The sequence below is a fragment of the Callionymus lyra genome, chromosome 10 (assembly GCF_982586985.1).
Source record: "Callionymus lyra chromosome 10, fCalLyr1.hap1.1, whole genome shotgun sequence".
Classification (NCBI taxonomy): domain Eukaryota; kingdom Metazoa; phylum Chordata; class Actinopteri; order Syngnathiformes; family Callionymidae; genus Callionymus; species Callionymus lyra.
This window is the reverse complement of record NC_141827.1, coordinates 20,926,324-20,945,869: the sequence shown is the minus strand read 5'-3', so window position 1 is coordinate 20,945,869 and position 19,546 is coordinate 20,926,324. Positions and strand designations below refer to the sequence as shown.

The 19,546-nt window shown below is 35.0% G+C and overlaps 1 protein-coding gene across 2 annotated transcripts in view; it reads left to right on the top strand.

Annotated features, from left to right (window-relative positions):
• The first annotated feature begins 4,293 nt into the window (after positions 1-4,293).
• camk1b (calcium/calmodulin-dependent protein kinase Ib) overlaps positions 4,294-19,546 on the top strand; it is a 33,754-nt gene continuing 18,501 nt past the window's right edge. The window contains exons 1-2 of one of the 2 annotated variants that reach the window (XM_087800347.1): positions 4,294-4,380; positions 13,191-13,304. In XM_087800347.1, coding sequence (XP_087656473.1) covers positions 13,219-13,304 — 86 coding nt within the window. In that variant the 5' untranslated portion in view covers positions 4,294-4,380; positions 13,191-13,218. Of the gene's footprint in view, positions 4,381-6,442; positions 6,547-13,190; positions 13,305-19,546 lie in introns of those variants that run through there. The other variant, XM_087800346.1, reaches the window with a different exon arrangement.

Below are 19,546 nucleotides of genomic sequence, written 5' to 3'. Positions count from 1 at the left end.
GGATTGGTAATTAAACCAAATGAGTCGTCTGCTTGAACACAATCTGCAATTACGAATGTCTGCTTTGACATCACATACTCCGTAGTTCTGCTTTTTCTATTTTGATTTATTATTATTTCAATTAGTTTTAATGTATTTTCTGTTCTAAGACTCACTTAAGATACACCATTATTAAACTACTTTCTTGGGGTGCAATGACTTCCATTTATTTTAGACATTTTTGTATCTTATTTATGAATATTAATTACAATTACAATTACAAAGAAGTCTTACATATTTAATACAGATAATTGAGTTGATGTTTGTATCCAAAATGATTTGTAAAGTTTGTTAACCATCATGGACAAGAAGAATCAAACCTACTTACTAACCTCGTAAGAGTGATGACCTTTTTTAATTATATTTAAGACTCAAGTTCAAACATCCATCGAAATAATTGTATCGTTATTTTTATCTTAAACGTCTATTGAATTATTTTGAAAAGTACTGTGTATTCCGAAACAGGATTTGCATCACTGCCCCCTGGTGGTGAGGTTTTTCTTTCCCTCCCTAAAGTAAGCCCCTCAAACAGATAAGCAAGTAAGGTTTATTTGTAATTGTGTTATGGTGCGACACACACATTTAGCACATTATCAACCACAGAAAAGTTTCAAGCTTCTATTTTTTTAAATGCATCTATAAAATTGATAATAACTAAGATTATTATTTGTATTATTAATGGCTAAATAAGTAGTGTTTGTCTCATTTTGATTGCTTTCTACAGTATTATTTAAGACACATTTCCTCTTGTTTTTTTTTCTTACACTTTACATCTGTGTACATAAACATATTTCTGTAACTCACATGTATAAATTTAAACATCTGTGTATATCCAAAAAAATTTAATGACACATTTGAACATCCATGCATAAATTTAACATATTTTCCAAATAAATATTTCACATTTCTGTGTTTTACTTTTTGTTTTTAATATTCTACCATTTTTGTGGGTTTCCTTAACCTTTCTGAAAAAAATAAGTCTCTTTAAATAAAAATACGTTTTTGCAATTCTTCGACTCAAATATCAATAAGGGACGGATAAACTACACCTTGATTTTGGTGGGAACAAATTTTCCATTTTTTGGTCCACGTTTCATTCACTGTTGGAGTCAATTTAAGTCTGAATCGTGTTGTTCACAATAGTAATCGAGCATGAATATCCTGCGTGCCACATCTCATCTTGTCTGTTGGGCCGTAGATCTGTTTGTTTCTAACAAGCAAACCAGCCAATGGATGTCAGAGGCTTTAAATATCCTGCAGGTTAATATTTCATCATCTGCTCAGTCCCAAGGCCTCATCCCCCTTTTCACATCCCACTTCCAACCTCCTTGTAGCAGATCTGGATCTGTAGCTCTTCCCCGAACAAGGAATTTGTCCTTTGACCTCACAATCCTTGATCCAGTCCACTCTTAAATCTCTTGTGACTCCCGAAATTATCTTGATCCTTATCAGTCTGTGCAAGTTGTTTTAAGAACAACATCAATAAAGATGTCATGTAACAGCGATGACTTGATGAGGCTTCATGATATAGTGCACTCATTTCTAAGGGCATCTCTATTACCATTCATTTATTGAAGTCTAACTTACTTTTTAATCTGACAGCGCCACCTATGGAGCTATAAACATTAGAAACTGTTTCACGAAACATCTTAACTATCAGATAAAGCAAATATATAACACTCTTTAACAGCATTTCAAATGCAAGAGAAGAGCAACAAAGGGCTTTACAACTTTTTTAACTATTTGACGAGTTATTCTCTCATTTTAATCAGATCTCATTTCTCCAAAGGTTTAATTGCTGCACTTATAGAATTGTTTAAATAAAGAACCTGGATCCCCTCATGTAGGAGTTAAACATATTTTATAATCCGACACTTCATGTTGTTGCCAGGGATTGAATTAGCTGTGAGGATTCTTGCGTAGGTTGAATGGCTGCACATTTCCAGATAAGACTCGCAGTGACCTGACGTGACAGTGTATAAGGAAGACAAAAATGTCTTGTTTTAATTATCTTTTTACCATTTATGTTTTAATAGGCTCGTCAAACTATAATTGCTTACTCCAAAATGTGTCACTGCAGTAGGTTTAAAAATACAAAGAGAGCAAAAACTCAAGGAGAATGACGAACGAAAGAAAGCAGTATTCGAAAAAAAGAAAAAACACACATACTGAATAAAGTGACAACAAGGCACTGGCACTAGGATGAAAAAAACAACAAGAAAATGGTAATAGACAAAGAAAGATATCTTAAACAAGGATTCCTCAAAATGAGACGTCTAAAACACTATTGACAGTTCAGTAAATCAAACCTGAAGTGTGAACATTGGAAGAATTATAAGTCCTTACATGATGATGCTGTGTTTAACAGTTGTTGTCTTTACGATCACACATCAATATATTAAAACAGAAGATCTCAGGCTGTGTGGGATTCTTTTAAATAAGGTATTTTACTTATTGTTTCTCTAAGATTACGCTCTATGTAGTAAATGGAAATGAAAATGTTCAGGTTAAATGCAGCTTTTTCTCAATTATCTTGTTTGTCTCTATGTTGTCTTGACCTTTTAAAGTATGTTTTTTAACTGTGTATTGTTTTGACTGTTTAAGCGCATTGTGACCCTGGTCTGAGAAATGCTCTTTACAAATAATACTTACTTACTTACTTACTTACTTCGTTTCGAGGAACTTGTATCAACAAGAGCACATCGGGAATGTTTGTGCATTAACAATGCTGACCATGATGCCAGACATAAACAATAAACCAAGATAAAGCTATGGATTTTACAACTTCCTCAAAGTCGTTTTGTTAACTATGTCTTCAATTCTTACTTCGACCATGACTTTAGTTTTTAATGTCACTATTACTAATCAAGCTTTAAGGAATGACATATTCGACCAAGGTTTTGTAAATGTCATCAAAGATTGTTAGTGTTTTAACACAATGGAGAGTGAGACCTGGAGGGAACTTATTCAGATCTTTGATCCTGCATGAAGAAGAAAGGTATGTCAAGCAAATTAATGATATTGTGCTTTGATTAATTATCAGAGAAGAGATTTGTTGATGATATCGGAAGGAAAAAAAAGTTTCTGTGACTTCAGGTTTTGTTTACAACTGACAAGTGCAGCGACCAGAAAAAGGGCTTTGGAAAAGGGCTTTTTTTTTAAATAAAAATGTCAACTTTAAAGTGTACCAACTTACTCATACTTAACTATATCGACCTGTTAATTGTCAGAGCTAAAAAATACAATTTGACAACAGGTTATATTTTAACTAATGTAAATCCTATGCGACCTAGATGGGGAAACGGACAATGGTTGCCAAAAATATTGCCTTAGTCAGTATGCATGTAAATATTGATGGGCTTCAAAATAATCTCTATTAAGAATCAATAACCTTTGGTATTCAGTGTGGAGTCCAAGACATCCAAGTTCTTGGATATGGAATTAAATTAAATTTATTTGTGAGGTTGTTCAGCAGGAAACACAGAAATAACATTATAGTTGTTTCTGGAATTTCAGCCCCTTCCAAATAAGTAGTACTTTGAATTTGAGTTGAGCTACAGGACGGAAACATAATGTAAAGAGAACTTGTACATTTAATTGATTTATTTTAGATTTTGATTGCCAGTGTTTTTTTTATTTTATGTTGATCTTGTGTTGATCATCATCTTGATAAAACACAGAACATATTTGATAAATCATTTATGTGGTTTTATTATCGAAGATGTTTAGAAAATTAATTTCTAATTCATTTACATTGACAAATGAAGACCCCCATTCTGTGAAGGGAGTGTTTATCTGGGCTGATGCTTAATAAATCAAGGATGAACATGCATTATAAAAGAAATCCGCTAGATGGTACTATTCACCATCTGTTTGTGAAAGGAATACGAGGCGATTTCAGTCATCGATCATGAATCTTTTTTTTTATAGATTGAACGCCAAATATTCAAATACCAAAGTAAATTATACATATTGTCATACTTTCATTTTAACAAGAGATTAAAACGTCTGGAGGCGCTCTGATTTTTTTTTTCTTCCACCATAGACCGTAAAGATACAAGTATGTATTTATTTGTTCAATAAATTATTTGGAGATCTTATATACAGTATATATATATATCCCGCTAATGCGTCTGAAGTGCGCCTTTTTATATGTAGGCGTCTGCACCAATCAGCTATCAGCATTTAGCAGGCGCATACAACAATGTCGCCTGTGATTGGTCGAGCTGCAGCCCGGCCCTGCCATGACATCACGCCCGTTGAAGCTTCGACTCTCAGTCCAGACCGTCAGGATCAGGATCAGGACGCGCTGCCCGGACCTCTCGCCCTCTGAACCCGCAGGTAAGACGCCGCTTCTCAACAGTGACTCGTTTACATTCTCACTTACAAAAAAACTAAATTATCCTCGATATTAAAAGCAATATTAGTTTGTGTTGTGACAGAAAAAAAACAACCTAAATGGTTCGGAAGCTTCAGTTTATATAAACTCTTGGATCAATTGAAATACAAAAAGAATTCAGGATTGAAAACGTTTTTGTTTTTTTTTATCACTAGAGCTTAAAAGCTTCAGACAATGTAGTTGTCATAGATGGTGGGATTTCCAGTCTCATCACTTTGACAGAAGCTTATCTGCTCGCCATGGACACGAGACAGATGTTGTCATACATGTCAGGCTTGACAGATGGAAACATTACCAGGAAATACATACAGACTATTAAGTCCAATAGTTAGTAGAATTCTCAATACAACTAAAACATTCTAGTCAGCACAGAACCAGAGTTTCTGCCCTCGGCTTTTTATTGATAAACTCTATTGATTTATGGTAAAATACAGAGGGGGGATCTGAGGCCGAATCCAGTTGTAATCTGGATCTATATGTGGTTATTTTTATCTCTCGTGCACTAAAAGAATAAAATAGAGCTAAGCTAAAAGACAAAAATAATAATTTCTCGCACTCACCCGCCGTTACAAGCTTTGGCTAGTGACTTAAACTTGGCAGAAACAAATGGTTTATAGAATATACAGTACATGTTTGCCATTTGAAGCACCTTTCTATATATCTATATATATTTCATTGCAAATATGACAGCTGTCAATCAACCCGGCTCGGAAGTTTCTTGCGAGAGGAAATACTGGGCTTTACTTCGACGGCTTTCACGGGAATAGTGAATAGGGTTGTATGAAAATATTAATACACTTAAATACCACAATACTTTTTGTAAGGATACCATATTGAGATAAAGCACATCCTTCTATTTTCTTAATTATTTCAAATTAACATGAAAATATTGACTGGAATTCCGTTGAATTTATTCTCTTGTGATATACAAATATAGATCCCTCTTTTTGAAGTCAGTAAACTGATGTTAAGCATGTAACAGTTTTTTGTGTTTACTATGCTATGACAGTTTTCCTGCAATTTGATTCTTTAAAAAAAACAGTGATATTTCCTTGTTCCTAAAGTCTCTAGGGATGAGTATCAATCTCGAGTTTCCGATACGTGAACTGATACCAATACTTTCACTTTGGTATCAGTTCCTGATTGATACTTTTTTTCAATACCAATTTAATGGGATACATTTTAACCAAAAGAAAATGACATTACACATAGTACTTAGCTTTGATAAATTCACACTCCAATGTGTTTTCTTACAGAAACTAATAATAATCTCCAGTACGAAATAACACTTGCCAACAATTGACAAATCTATCTGACTGCTTTGGTCACTTGTCAGTTTTCTTTTTTCTAAAAATCCCAAAATCTTTCAAGTAATACCCAAACTTATTACCGAAAGAGGAAGCATGTTTTCATACTACCAAGTAATTTTCCACGGTGCCACCAAAGAGCCGAAGTTATACAGTCCTAATCGTCTCGCTAGATTGATTCCAAAACACAAATTTGTAATGCTATACCGAGAATTGTATACACAATTATCTGTTCATCACAACAGTGACCAGTAAGATCAGTAAGTACTTCTCACTTCTCACATACTTTCCCCTACTAAATTCTCATTTATTTATTTAACTTCCTGTTTAGTCAGTTTGTATTTTTTTTAATAACTTTTGTTTATCTTGAAATAAGAAACACATATCTTGTGCAAATATTTGGACTTTAAAATTCCAGTTGTCTAAAAAGGCAGCAAAAAATGATTGACACCATTAAATTTGGCTCCCAGTGATGGTGCCGCGATGACATGTTTGTTCTTGGCATTGCAGTCTCCCTTTTGTTTGGATTCGGGCCACAAGTAGTCGGTAAAGTCATGCAACAAAGGCGAGCCTGAATCAATATTTGGCGCTGACTGACAGACAAACCATCTTGTTACTGTCGATATGTTGTCTCTCTCAAACTGTCCCAATTTGACTGTCCATGTGTCTGAAGACGTGTCGGTGTGTTAGTGTCTAACGATGCCACCATTTGTCTCATTTAACTGTGGTCATGTGTTTGTATATATGTGTTTGTGTGTGCGTGTCTTTCTGTCCACTGCTCATCACAGGAATGGGAAACCAGTGAGTACACTACTTCTCTCTGTGTACACGTTAAACAGGGGTGAATGCTGCATGTTACGTGGTTGTTTGGGAATGCAGTTATGATATTGTGTAACTCCTCATTGTAATGCCTCACTTGAGTTCTGTCTTTACCCTCCGACCTCTGTCATGTCAGTGGTGGACATTCTTAGGGCTATTTGTTTTCCTGTTCATTCACATTCGTACTTCACCTGCATGTGTCTGTTCCCTTCTCCTTATTTTCTGTCTTTCCGTCTTTTTATCTTGTTCTTTTTTATTTCACAAAATGCACATTATGTCTTTTGAAAGGTCACTTAGAGAATAAAGGCCACTGAACAAAATAATTAACCACACAGGAAATTATTGTGTGTTTTTTTAAAAGATTGCGGCAGAAAGATACGTTGCTGTTTAGACGACTTCAGGGTGTAAAAAAATAACCTCAAAAACATCAGTAATGCAAAATGATGATGATGATGAGGTTTAGAAGTCCAATAGTAATAAAAGATTATAGCCTCAGTCACATAAATGTTAATGAGGTTTTTACAAAACAAAATGACATTTGAAACAGAAAGAAAATCCTCAAAAAAGACATCTAAGTAAAACTTTAAATAGTAAACTGTTGAAAAACTTTTAGTATGTTAATACTGAATTATACCCAAATTGGAAGTACAAAGTAGAAAGTAGAAAGCATTTCTTAAGGGCTGCCACGGCAACAAAAGTGAATTAAATAATTAAAATTAAAAGTTACATAAAAATTGTAGAGAAAACGTATCCGGGTCAAAAAATAAAAGGTTGCCAAATAAAATGGTGTTGTCAGGTGAATATAATAATAGAAAAACTATCGGTCCAGGAGAGTTTCCCCCCCATTTTCACAAAAAAAGTCAAAGTATAAACATTGTTTATTCTCATTTATGCAACAAAATGAAGAGAAAAAATACAGACAATAATACATTTTCTTTAGATTTGCCACAGAAAAGTAGAAAACAGCACATTTTCTTTATTATTATTATTATTATATAAATTTATTAATCTACAATAGGTTAGATTGATTACTCTTTCGCCCTGGAGGAAAATCTCTTCAAGTAACGGGACAAAAAGGTGAGAGCCTTTCAAAATGAAAGTTTAAAATGGCGCAAAACGAGAAGTCAGTGTCTACACAGTCTGCCACTGTGGGACCTCCTGGAGCAGAGAGTAGGAAGGGGACGAGATTCTGTGTAAAGTAGTCTCCAGTCTAAGATACAGAGATTTGTTGGACATGCTCTGGTGAGCAAAACGGAAAAGAAAAGGTGAAAAAGACTCTGTAATGGATCCTCGATTCACACACGAGGTATCAAGTTGAAGATGCACTCAGGACTAGTGTTTCACTCCATTATGTGTCGACACTCTAGAGTAGCCTCCTCGACACACAGACCTGTTAAACACTGTATAGTGTGACTCTTTAAAAACAAATGATTTCGTCATTCACTACTTAAAGTGATAGTTCACCCAAAATTCAAACTTCACTCATTTTCTACTCACCAGAAAAACTTAAACAAGTCTGTATTTTAGGTTGGTTTGTACCAGAAGCGACCAGTCTCTCAGCTCTGGATACAAGTGTATCCTCATTCAAATTCATTGCAAGTGTCAGTGAGAAAGATATACACTGAGAACTAGTAGCCTCCGTTAATAACAAGCTGAAAATATAGACTTGTATACTTATTGTTTTCGCCTTCATTTAAAAAAGAAGACAACTGAGCTACAGTCGCTACATTAAAATGAACATATATTTTTGCCTATAGCTCGGAAAAGGTACATATTACTCTGAAAATAATCTCAACCCTTAGTCGACATGACGGTGAGTAGAAAATAAGTTTAAAATTTGGGTGACCTTTAAATATCTTTATTATTCATTGACCTTCTGTTGTTTTGTGGTCCAAATCCTGCAATGTCATTTTGTTATGGCCCAGAATGTGTACAAAAAAAAAATTGATTGACCAACATTACATGTTGATGACCATAACATTAGCTTTTTGAAATCATCATGAATATTATAATCTGATTAAAATGTTAAACAATCGTAGTAACAGACTTTTCAATCATTGATTTTGAAAAATGATTTCTCTTTTGTGTGAATAAGTTCTACACTTCTAATGTGTAACACCTTCATCATGTACTAGATTCATGATCTGTTTGCTTATTCATGTCATTCTAGAGTTCGTAAATAAATGTTATAAAGTAGAAATATCTGCTTGTATATATAGAGTAATATTAATTTACTGCTACATCATTTATCTTTTAAAAAAAAAAGTACAAAATGACTCACTAATAGCAGATTTTCTGAAGAACTCTGAGCCATAAAGTCTACATGATGAGAGCTGAATACAATTGTTGTGGTAATGAAGGGTTATTATTGCAAACTGTCAAAAGTTTTGGATTATAACTGGATCATCTCTATCTCAGCAGCCACCTGTTGTTAGACAGTAAAGCAATTTGGACTCTCGAATATCATAGCAGCTCCTACAGGTTTCCATGACGACACCTATGAAGATGATTTCTGACATTAGTAATGGTAGAGAGGGAGAGGCAGAAGAGAGTGTATTCCAACCTGTGTGCACATGTGTGTGTGCACGTGTGTGATTTATTTGTGTCCCATTAACTGGGAGGTAATGGCTGTCTGGATCCGAACCACTCTCCACTCCAGCCTTTCAGAGGGGAAAGTGGTGGTGGGCTCTCATTAGAGAATAATTAACATTGAGATTAAATCATGCAGCAGTCGTTCCCACTTGAACACAAGCGTTGCATCATTATACAGTGAAGGTGGCAGGCGTGCAGGCGGCGCGAACAAAAGCAGGGAGAGGCATGCTGATATGAGCGCGGCTATTTTAGTCCTGCAGGTCTGGAGTTATAGTCGTGTGTTTAGCTGACGAGGACCGCGAGCGCAGGGCGAACACTCTCGCTCCTCAGGACTTGTGCCGCGCAAACGTCAGGATGCTGATGCTGTTTTTCCTGGATCTTGATTCAGCGTTGATTCTGAGAGGGTCGTGGGTCAAAATCTAGAATAATGATGTTTTGGATAAAGTTGTTGTCTGAGTCTCTAGTCACACAAATTATACAGATTCGTTGCATATAAAAGTATATCAGTACCATCAGAATGGATTCATATTGAATGTTGAAACTTAAAACTGAATTATACCCAAATTGGAAATAATGATTACATGCTTATAGTATTTGCTTTATTTATTCAATGAATTATTTTTTTTTACAATTGAATTAAAAAAAATAAATGATTAAATGTAATCCAAACATTTTCCAATCCTTTTTGTACACATAGCTTGGTATTCTAATTCCAATAACTCAAAATTACATTTTCTTAATTCAATATTTTTTCTTATTCCATAATTGTATTTACATTTTTAGTCTTTTAAATTCAATACAAAAATGTTTTTATACCAGTGCCACCAGATAATACCAATATTTAATATTACATAGCCTATGAATAAAAACTGTTGAATATATATATATATATATATATATATATATATATATATATATATTTATATAAATATATTCATTAACAAAGATGATGGAAATAAGAAAAAAAATCAAATAATAATAATGTTATGTATTAGATATGATTTATTAATGCTATATTAAATCATGTCAATAAAATAAAGAATATCTTTGAATTCAAATCCGTTAAACTCCTCCTTAAAAACATACTCGATTAAATCTTCCAGTTGCATACATCGAGACATCTCATCGCTCGCGTCCTGGGTCTGCACTAGGGCCTCCTCCCTAGATGATGGGAACGTTTCACAAAATATATTTTAATTGTATATTTTAATTATATAAAATTGAAAATACAATTGATCTGTCCTCCCATCATGATTCCACAATCTAGCAAGCAAAAACGACAGACTGATACTTTGGCAAAAACGTTGTAACATATATATTTTGATTGAGATGTTTTTTATTGTCACTTGAGCGATTCAGCAATCCTGGAGAATACTGTGACCGTCATAGTTGCTGCTTCTCTGAACGCATCAGCACGAAGGATGCAGAGTCGCATTAGCCTCAAGGTTCTGTATTTATTTATATTCCTGCCTGGTTGTTGAGCAGCTGCGACCAAAACTTTAAATGGAAAAATCCAGTTTCTAATTAAGAAAGCACGGAAAAACACGCACAACGCAACATTTTTAACTCGGCTCCTGAGCAACATAGAGACTAATGGAAACAAAACATTAGCTATCCAAATAATACTCAATACTAACGTTGGATGATCATAGTAAAATGTGTTTATAAATTAGATAATTTGACATTTCACATTAACACTAATTTAGAGTTACACTCAAAGAAACATGAACCAATCTGAGATTCTGTAAAAAAGGATTTGATACTTAAATATTCTAAAATGAATGACTATATGAACGTGGCTATCATTGCTGACCTCTGTACATATAGTTCTTGGATCACGCCATCCCCAAATTGAATAAATGGAAAATGACATCAATGCTGCATGAGGGGAAACCATGACTGTGCTGGACTTCTAACTGAATTTCAGAAGCGATTAGACGGGAAGAGAACTCAATCTTGGAACCACAAGAGAGCTTTAGAACGCTTTTGGATATTTGAGTTATTAAACATTGTGTCGGGGAAAAAACCTACAAAGAGTTGAAATGTTTACGTTCATTAATGCTTTGCTACTTCTTTCAAATCATGATGTTGTCTAGTCACTTCTAGTCACTAATTCTAAATAAGAATATAATGTCTTCATCACATAACTGTTAAATCTATCTTACATTGTTTACCTAATATTTGTTATTACTAACTAGTCAGTACCTTTGTTTTGGTTATCCTTTAAAAGTACATTAGATACAACATTTCGCCTCCGACTTCTCCTGGTCTGCACTCTCTTCGTCGCCTTCATGGACTTTATCTCAGCTTGTTAGCTTCAAAATCCTCTACATTTAATTCCCATTATTGTCATGATTGAAGATCAATATCAAATGTAATGCAAGTCATTTCAAAACATTGTAATAAACAATGTTGTCCCTCCTTTTCAAATGAAATGTAATTTAACACGGTCTATATTTAAGCTGTAATATTCTTCACACTTTCAAGACAAATACATGAATACTTTGGTGCAACTTCGATGCTAGTGTTAAAATATAATGATGTACCAATTACTCCTGGATGAAAATCTGCGCAGATTATTAAGAAAACTTGTAGCTTCGCAGTCCATCTTAAAGCAGCTCTGGGTAGTTTTGGGTACCTTGATATTTTTGTACTAAAATAACTTGTAATGACACATGAACATAAAACTAGTTGAATGACTCGTATACCGTGACTTGTGTGATTTTTATTTTCACTGTAAAAGTTCTTGGGGATGGTGTGAACATACTACATATTGCGCTGGTTGTAGTGAGGGGAGACTAAAAACAAAGTTAAAGTTATGTTATTTACAAAGCCGTCATATCATATTTCATTATCCACAATCAGACTCATTACCTCATCGGTATAACTTTTGCGACGTTTAGCGAGTGCTCATGGGAATTGTGGTCTCCCATCGGGCTAAACACTACCACTTTCCACGCTCGACTTTAAAGAGCTGCTTTAATAAATTTCATTTATTCAACGTTTATTTAGGTTTATCTTGTTGCACATACAAAGAAAAAAGTAATTTTATTCGATAATTACAACATCTAACCAACGGCCGACAACCATCTTTGGCTGTTTCTTGTGGAGAGAATTGTGATACTAAGCAACTTCATTTACATGGGTTTATATTTACTGCCCAGTAACTGACTAAATGAGAAAAATGTAAATTTTTCAAGTTTGATAAAGGAAAATCAAGGTTTGTTTTTTAATTGTAGACTTAAAAAAAAATTATTCTAAAATTCAAACTGTACAAAGATAAAAAGTAGTTGTACATTTCACCTCAGAATGGCTACTAGCTTACTAACTAAGCTAGTAATTATGGCATTCAGTTTGGAATCATCTTCACTTAAGATAACAGTAGAAGTAATTTTAACAACCTTTAAAACATTATAGTTGTTAAAAGGGTGTGCTTGGACTTATGCAGGGGTTGTGGTGATATCAGAGTTGTGTGCTTTCTAGTTTGTGCTTATTCTACATGGTACTTTCCAGATATGGGAAAGTTTTTTGCGTAACTATAAAATGTACACTTTTGTGCTACAGTTTCATTGTATGATCTATATGTGGCACCAAAATAACTTTCCCAGGTGTTCCTCCTTTTATCTACATGCAGTAAAAGTAAAGCACAACCAATAAATAACTGCGTAATTAACATGAATCACTTCTTCTCTTTTTATTAATTTATTACCCATGACCTACTGAATTCTCACCGTGACTTTGAACCGTCATAAATTCCAATCTTAAGCTGTAAGGTTCTCGTGGAATGACTTATTTTTTTTCCGTGACAAGAGGTGGACTTTAGAGCCAATAAACTACAGCAAGAGAAGTCGATCTCAGGAGGATCTACACTCAATATTGTGAAAGGAAAGACCTTTTTTGTCACCTCATTAGATCGTCAAGCCAAAAGACAATATAAGGAGACCTTTATTTTGAAAGTCAGTGGTGTAACAGTTTGAGATAGAGTTCCTTGTTTCTTTGTTAACATCCTCATAATCCCTCTTCTTCCTCCCCAGTTTTGTTCCTGACCGATCCAACAAAAAGATGCCGCTAGGTGAAGACTGCCCCGCTTGGAAAAAGAAGACGACGGACGTGAAAGAAAAGTACGACTTCAAAGATGTCTTGGGAACGTAAGTGTAACTTCTTTGTTAAAGCAGTGGTGTTCCGGAAATTGAAAAGCATTCAGTGCTTTTTTTCACATCTACACAGTTCCAGTGTTTTTTTTAAGAATGTCTTTAAAATAAAATAATATACAATAAAATAGCAGTTTTTGCTTATTTTTATGTCATTATATTGTTGTTATTTGAATTTTCTGTTTGAATTTTCCTTGTTACTTTTTGTTAATTTGTCCTAAAAACTAAACTATTCACTATAGTGGCCGTTAAAACCTTTGCTTGACTCAGTGGCACATTATGAAAAACTATAACAGCTGAAAAGGCAACCATGGTTAAAAAAAAAAACGAGCTAAATAACAATATCCGCAATATTAGCTTGCTGTATTTAAATAAATTGGATTCTAACGTGTTTTATTTTAAGCCAATCGGTAATGACACTTTTTTTTCATATTAAGCGTATGTGTTGTTTTATAGTGCAAGATAATGTGACCACTTTTTTTGAATGAAAAGTAATTTACAAATAAAATGAGTTGCTCAATAACTTTAAATGTTTAATAAAAGTGTTGGATTAACAACCATAAACGATGGTAGCATTAAAGTATAACAGTCAACACCTCAAGAAAGATACTTTCTTAAGGTTTTTAACTTAAATTACAGAACTATTAGACCAAACGTTTATATAATGCTATTAAACATAGATTTGGAATGACATGATTCAAAAATAACTCTTAATTTGTTCACGAAAAATTATTCTTATTTTGGGACTACCAATTTATACGTTTCTGAGCTTTTCTCAGTAGCAAAGAAAATACTCTTAAACCTCTTACGACATCATGTTCCTTTTTCATATATGTGTGTTATTTATGTCTGGGAACTTGGGAAGGATGATGCAGTCTTGCCCACTTCTATGATTGCATGCTTGTCAGTCGACGAAGTGAAATTCACCCTCAGCGTCTCTTAAGCCTGCTTATGTGTCCGCCTGAACTTAATAATATCCACAAAATTAGAGCCCTGTGGTTCAATGCATTATCTCTTTCTAACATGTATTTTCAATTGCCTCTTACGTAACCTCAATAACTGAAGATATGAGGAGAGTTTTGGACACATTCAGAGATTACTCCCAGAGTGGGGAATTAAAAACATTTTTACATAGTTTGTTTTATTAAGTCCATTCATACTGACAATTTAGGTAAAATTGACCTTTAAATTATAATTTCTTACAATAAAGAATAAAGATTATAGGTAATTAATATGTGTGCAACACAGTAGCAACAATTTTAATATACAGACACAAATACAATCTGGATTTATTTTTAATTTTTAATTATTTGCGTGAAGAAGTGTAGAGTGAAGAAGATTAATTATTCCTTGTCCAGTGCTTTCATAATGTTTCTGAAGCACTAACTGTTTATTTCACTCTAAGCCCCCCGAGTCATTGTTTAAACAAACTAATCCAAAGATACAAAATGTCTTCTTTCCAAAATGATTTGTACACTTTAAAAACGTGTTCAGCTAACAAGCAGAGCAGCTCGATAGTAAGAACTCTTTGCTGATGGGACTCCAGGCCTCGGATCAACTATGGTCTCGAAAATGCTTTATTTGCCATGTATTTGTGTCAATATGTAATGATGGTGTCATGTACGATGTTGTCACAGAAAAGCAAAGTAACAGCAGTGACTGCTTCTGAAAGTCCTTTGGAATATCAGAGATACAAACATGGAAATGTTGCTTCCTGACATTCATTCTAGTTTTCTTCGCTTGTTATCTGAACCTTTACTTTTATCAGGCAAAAGCTCTAAGACATTAGCCCACGTCACATATTTCCAGAAAAGAGTGCGAACGTAACGATGACATAACGAAAACATATTTGTCTTCCTCAACTAAAGAACATGTCCCTGTCGTGCATCACTTGTTGATCCTGTTCAAACACTGCTGTTTTCCAGCCTGAAATATAAAAAAAAACTTTTCCGTATTAGGAGAAGCTAACCTGGCTCCAGTTTGCACTCCATCTGAATAATATATTTCTCTCTGAGGGATCGATGCGAAATGCAACATAAAAACCCTGGAGTCAATGTTTGTTGTGCCAGGTGTCACAGGACAGGATGTTTACCTAAGGTGTTTTGTCAGAGACTCCTTTTCCACACAGGCACATCCTTGTTAGTACAGGATTCACTTGTGTAACGACTGAAACTCATTTTTATTGGAGCAAAGGTCTTGTATATTGTAGTCATTCTCTTTTTTTTGGTTAAAGAACGGTAACCCTCCTGACTGGTGAACTGGCTTGAACTTTCTCAGCTAATAAATAGGATTTATTGTAGTATAATATGAAGGATTATAGTTTATTGCTCTAATTATGTACAGGTTGGTTTGTTTGGGTTTCATGGCTCCAGTTATATAATGCACTCTGAGTGATGGGTTGTTTCAAGTCAAACAACTGGTACAGGTTTTTTTTAATACTTTTAAATGGACTGAAAAGACAGTTGAGAAGTGCAATGTGCATGTGTTTGTAGAACATTAAACAGTTCCTAATTAAAACTTAAACTAATATTGCATACAGCTTCTTTTCCTTCTGTTGGTGGGTTGAAACCTTGATGTTCAAATGACATACCGCCACTTAGTGTAGAGTCAGCGTGATTGTTTTTTTTTGTTTCGAATTTCCGTCTCTGCGATTAAAAATAATTACACTCCATTATATCGCAATGTCCATTTAAATCGATCAAATCGCTCAGCCCTACTTCTGACTTCATTGACTTTTTTTGACCAACTTCATGAGCAGATTTGAATTATTAAGGGAATCTGGTCTTTGCTGTTTTATTTGTAAATTCACTGGACGCATTTTAACTTTATTCAATTAATCCTGCCTGAACGACCATATAAACATGTGTTCCATGACGTGACGCATATAATATAGAACCCAATACTAATTTAGAAGCGCGGAACTAGTGTAAAACGACTAGAGTAAAAACAACCGCTATTTGTGTCAGTCAAGGGTAAGTATTCTCCCAGAGGAGCCGCAGTAGATTGTTGTTGAAGGAGGAATTAAGGCTTTCTTTACTTAGGCTGGGATGGACACACATGATAGATTGTAGCTCCATGCAGTACCAATATTAGAACAATTAGTCATGTTGTTTGAGCTCATTCGGATTTCAACTCCGTCATATAACTTGAGATAACCTGCGGAATTCACTGCCGTATTCATTTATTGTCCTCATTAAAGAGTGGAATCGATTTGCCCTTATGTTTGTGTTTGATCTCTTTATTTTAACTCAAGCAAGTACATAGATGAAGACAACCCTATGAAGTGCTAAAAAAAAGTCAAGCGGATGTTACCAGATCTGATGCAACATTTCTAAAAGGAAATTCATCATAATGCAGAACATAAAAAGGGGAAACAGAAGTTAAAAGCAACAACACACACAGTGTGGCCTTTGTAGTGGACTGTAATTGTGATCATAAAGTGTGTTTTAAGAGCGGCCGGTGGATACATTGAAAGAGGTTTCCATTGCTTTCAAGCTCCTCATTGTCATTCTTCCAGTCCTTCCACCTGCCCCGGTCTGGCGTGGAGCTTGTTTGTAGAAAGATCAGTGCATCACCCAGCTGTGCACCACATTCGTTTGCCATCGCTGGATTGTTGTCTTGGTAACAACAGGAGATACTTTCCATAATGAACTCCAATAGTCACTATGGAAACAACGTTTTTTGATTTGCTATTAATACTCTACCAAAGGGTCGCTATGTGTGCATCAGGCCCGACATGGACGAGGAGACTGTAAACGTGACTCAAGTTTCGGGGAACATATGTAACTGTCACTCGTCTAATCCTAGTACCCTTGGATACAGATGATGTTGGTGTATCAACACACACCTGATTTTAAACATTGGTAGTATCGTGTGAGTAACCTCCTTCAGTCTCCTTAACATTAATCAAAACAAGCTGTTACATAAAATGAGTCTGTTAAGAAGAACAAATATAAAGATGTTGATTTAAAGGTGCAGCTACTGACTGTACAAGCAAGTTTCACCTGAGACTCTCCATTTACCCGTGACTATTTATAGAATCTGATATGAAGTCATCTTACATCATATTTCAAAGTTCTTTATTATAATATTAGGATGAAAATCATTGTACCATAAAAATGTCGTACAGTTCTACGACTTTTTAATGCAAACCTCCACTGGTTTGACAACTTGTGTCATGACCACAGGTGAGAGTAAATAAAGAGCTAATCTTTTGGCTCAGCTCTTCAGTCCCAATGACAGAAGACGGTTTACCAATCCATCTGTCCATCCCACATGCTTTCAAATGGCAGGATCTCCTTTTCAAACATGGACAGGATGCTCTTTCAGAATGAAAACCATTGTCTCAGACCATATGTGGTTTTATTAACAGATTTACCATGTATTTGTGTCAATATGAAGGTTGTTTTTCTTTCTGGCCATTGTTTGTTTGAGTTTTTCGGAAAAAAATTAATTTATGTTTTGTGATGTTCTATAGTTCTATATGTTCAAGAAGGTTCTGTAGGTTTAGTTTTAAACTTGGCCTCTCGACACTGCTGCTCAAAAAACAGGCTCCATTCAGAAATGGCAAAAACAAATACACTTGTGTTATAATACAATTAAAAAACTAAAATATATAATACTAAAATGCAAAGTGTCAAACCTTGTTATTGTTCATTTGATATTGGTAACATTTAGCGATAACTCAGTAACTCAGCTTTTCCACAACAAAAAAACACAATTCTTGAAACATTTCATTTTAATGGTTTTGTATTTGTATGCTCAGTGCTTGACTACTTAGCAATTTCTTTCAAAATGTTGGTACTTTTCTAAAGTGGTTTCCAGTTCCACGCCCTGGGAGATTGACCTCAGTTAAATTCCAGCTACCCGATGTTTGTGCGGGTCCAATCCATTGTCCATAAGGACGATGCTTTTAAGTCATTAGCTGTTTTTGGATAAACTCTGGTTCAAAGCCATTAATGAAAAAACCCAGAGTGTGGCACTTTATGAACACATAACCTCTGTATGGATTGGACTGAGGCAGGAACACAGTAACAAAACTACACAAGAACAGAGAAAATAATGCAAAATCCACATGTTTAAATCACAGATCTTTCTTTCTGTGATGGTACTCATGTCACTACAGTGCATGCAAAATAAATAAAGCAAACAATCCCTGAATTACTTGTAGAGGTTAGTTATCATTAGAGTTTGTGTTTATGGTGCGGGTATGCTTGATGGTGATGCTTTTAAACATTTTTTTCACACATCCAACATATTTGTTGGACCACAGCTGCTGAGGTTCCCCGGGCCGTCCTGGTTATTAATGTGGGTTAGAAGCAAACTTCGAACAGATTGGAGCCAAACCTGAAGATGCAACCAACTAGTGATGTCTTCCTGCTTAAGAAAGGGGAGAGACCTCCACTCATCAGCTCAGTCATGCAAACCCACCTCCTGTTAGGTAGAAAAATTGGAAACAGAATTGGAAGCAAACTAAGAAAAATAGAATATAAAAACCAATAGTCAATGTGTGCAATTATTGCAGGTTAAATATAAGTATCAGGTTGAATGTGCTAAACTAAGTGAGACGCAAAGGGCATCAGGAAGAGGGACCGTATGTTAATACAATCTTAGTACAAAGGTTTGGGTCCCTAGGTCTCAACAAGAACTCCTCCGTTTTAATTTTATCTTTGCAATTTCTATTAAAGGTTGCAGAGAGTCATGCTCGACCTTTACCTATCTTGTGCATCCTCCCCAGCCTCTATCTCTTCATGTCCTAAACACATGAACCTCGTTCTTTCACTTCTTTACCCAGTAGTTCCATTTCCAAGAGTCTTAATAATAAGAAGAAAATAATCCATTATGTTATTTACTGTTAACACTCAAGAAACCTCTGCGATACATCTTGGTAAAATATAAATAAAACTAAAAAAAACATGTCTCTTGTCTCTTCCTACCATGTGTCCAACCCATCTGAGTTCCTTGGAAGTGTTATCAGCAAACATAATGTTCGACAGTGGCTCCTCCCTGCCTGTGTCTGTCACTCTGTCTATCACCATATCAGCAGCAGCTCCATTTGTCATGGCATCCTCTCATCCTTCAACACTTCCCCATCTCACCTCTATCACTCTTTCTCATACTGTTCATTTATCGGGTCCCTGAAGTCCTTCAATTTTTTCTCTCGTTCTTACATCCCTCTCCTCGATCAACCTAACCTGCTCTTATATCCTTTCTTGCTCCCTTCATCTTGTATCACTGGA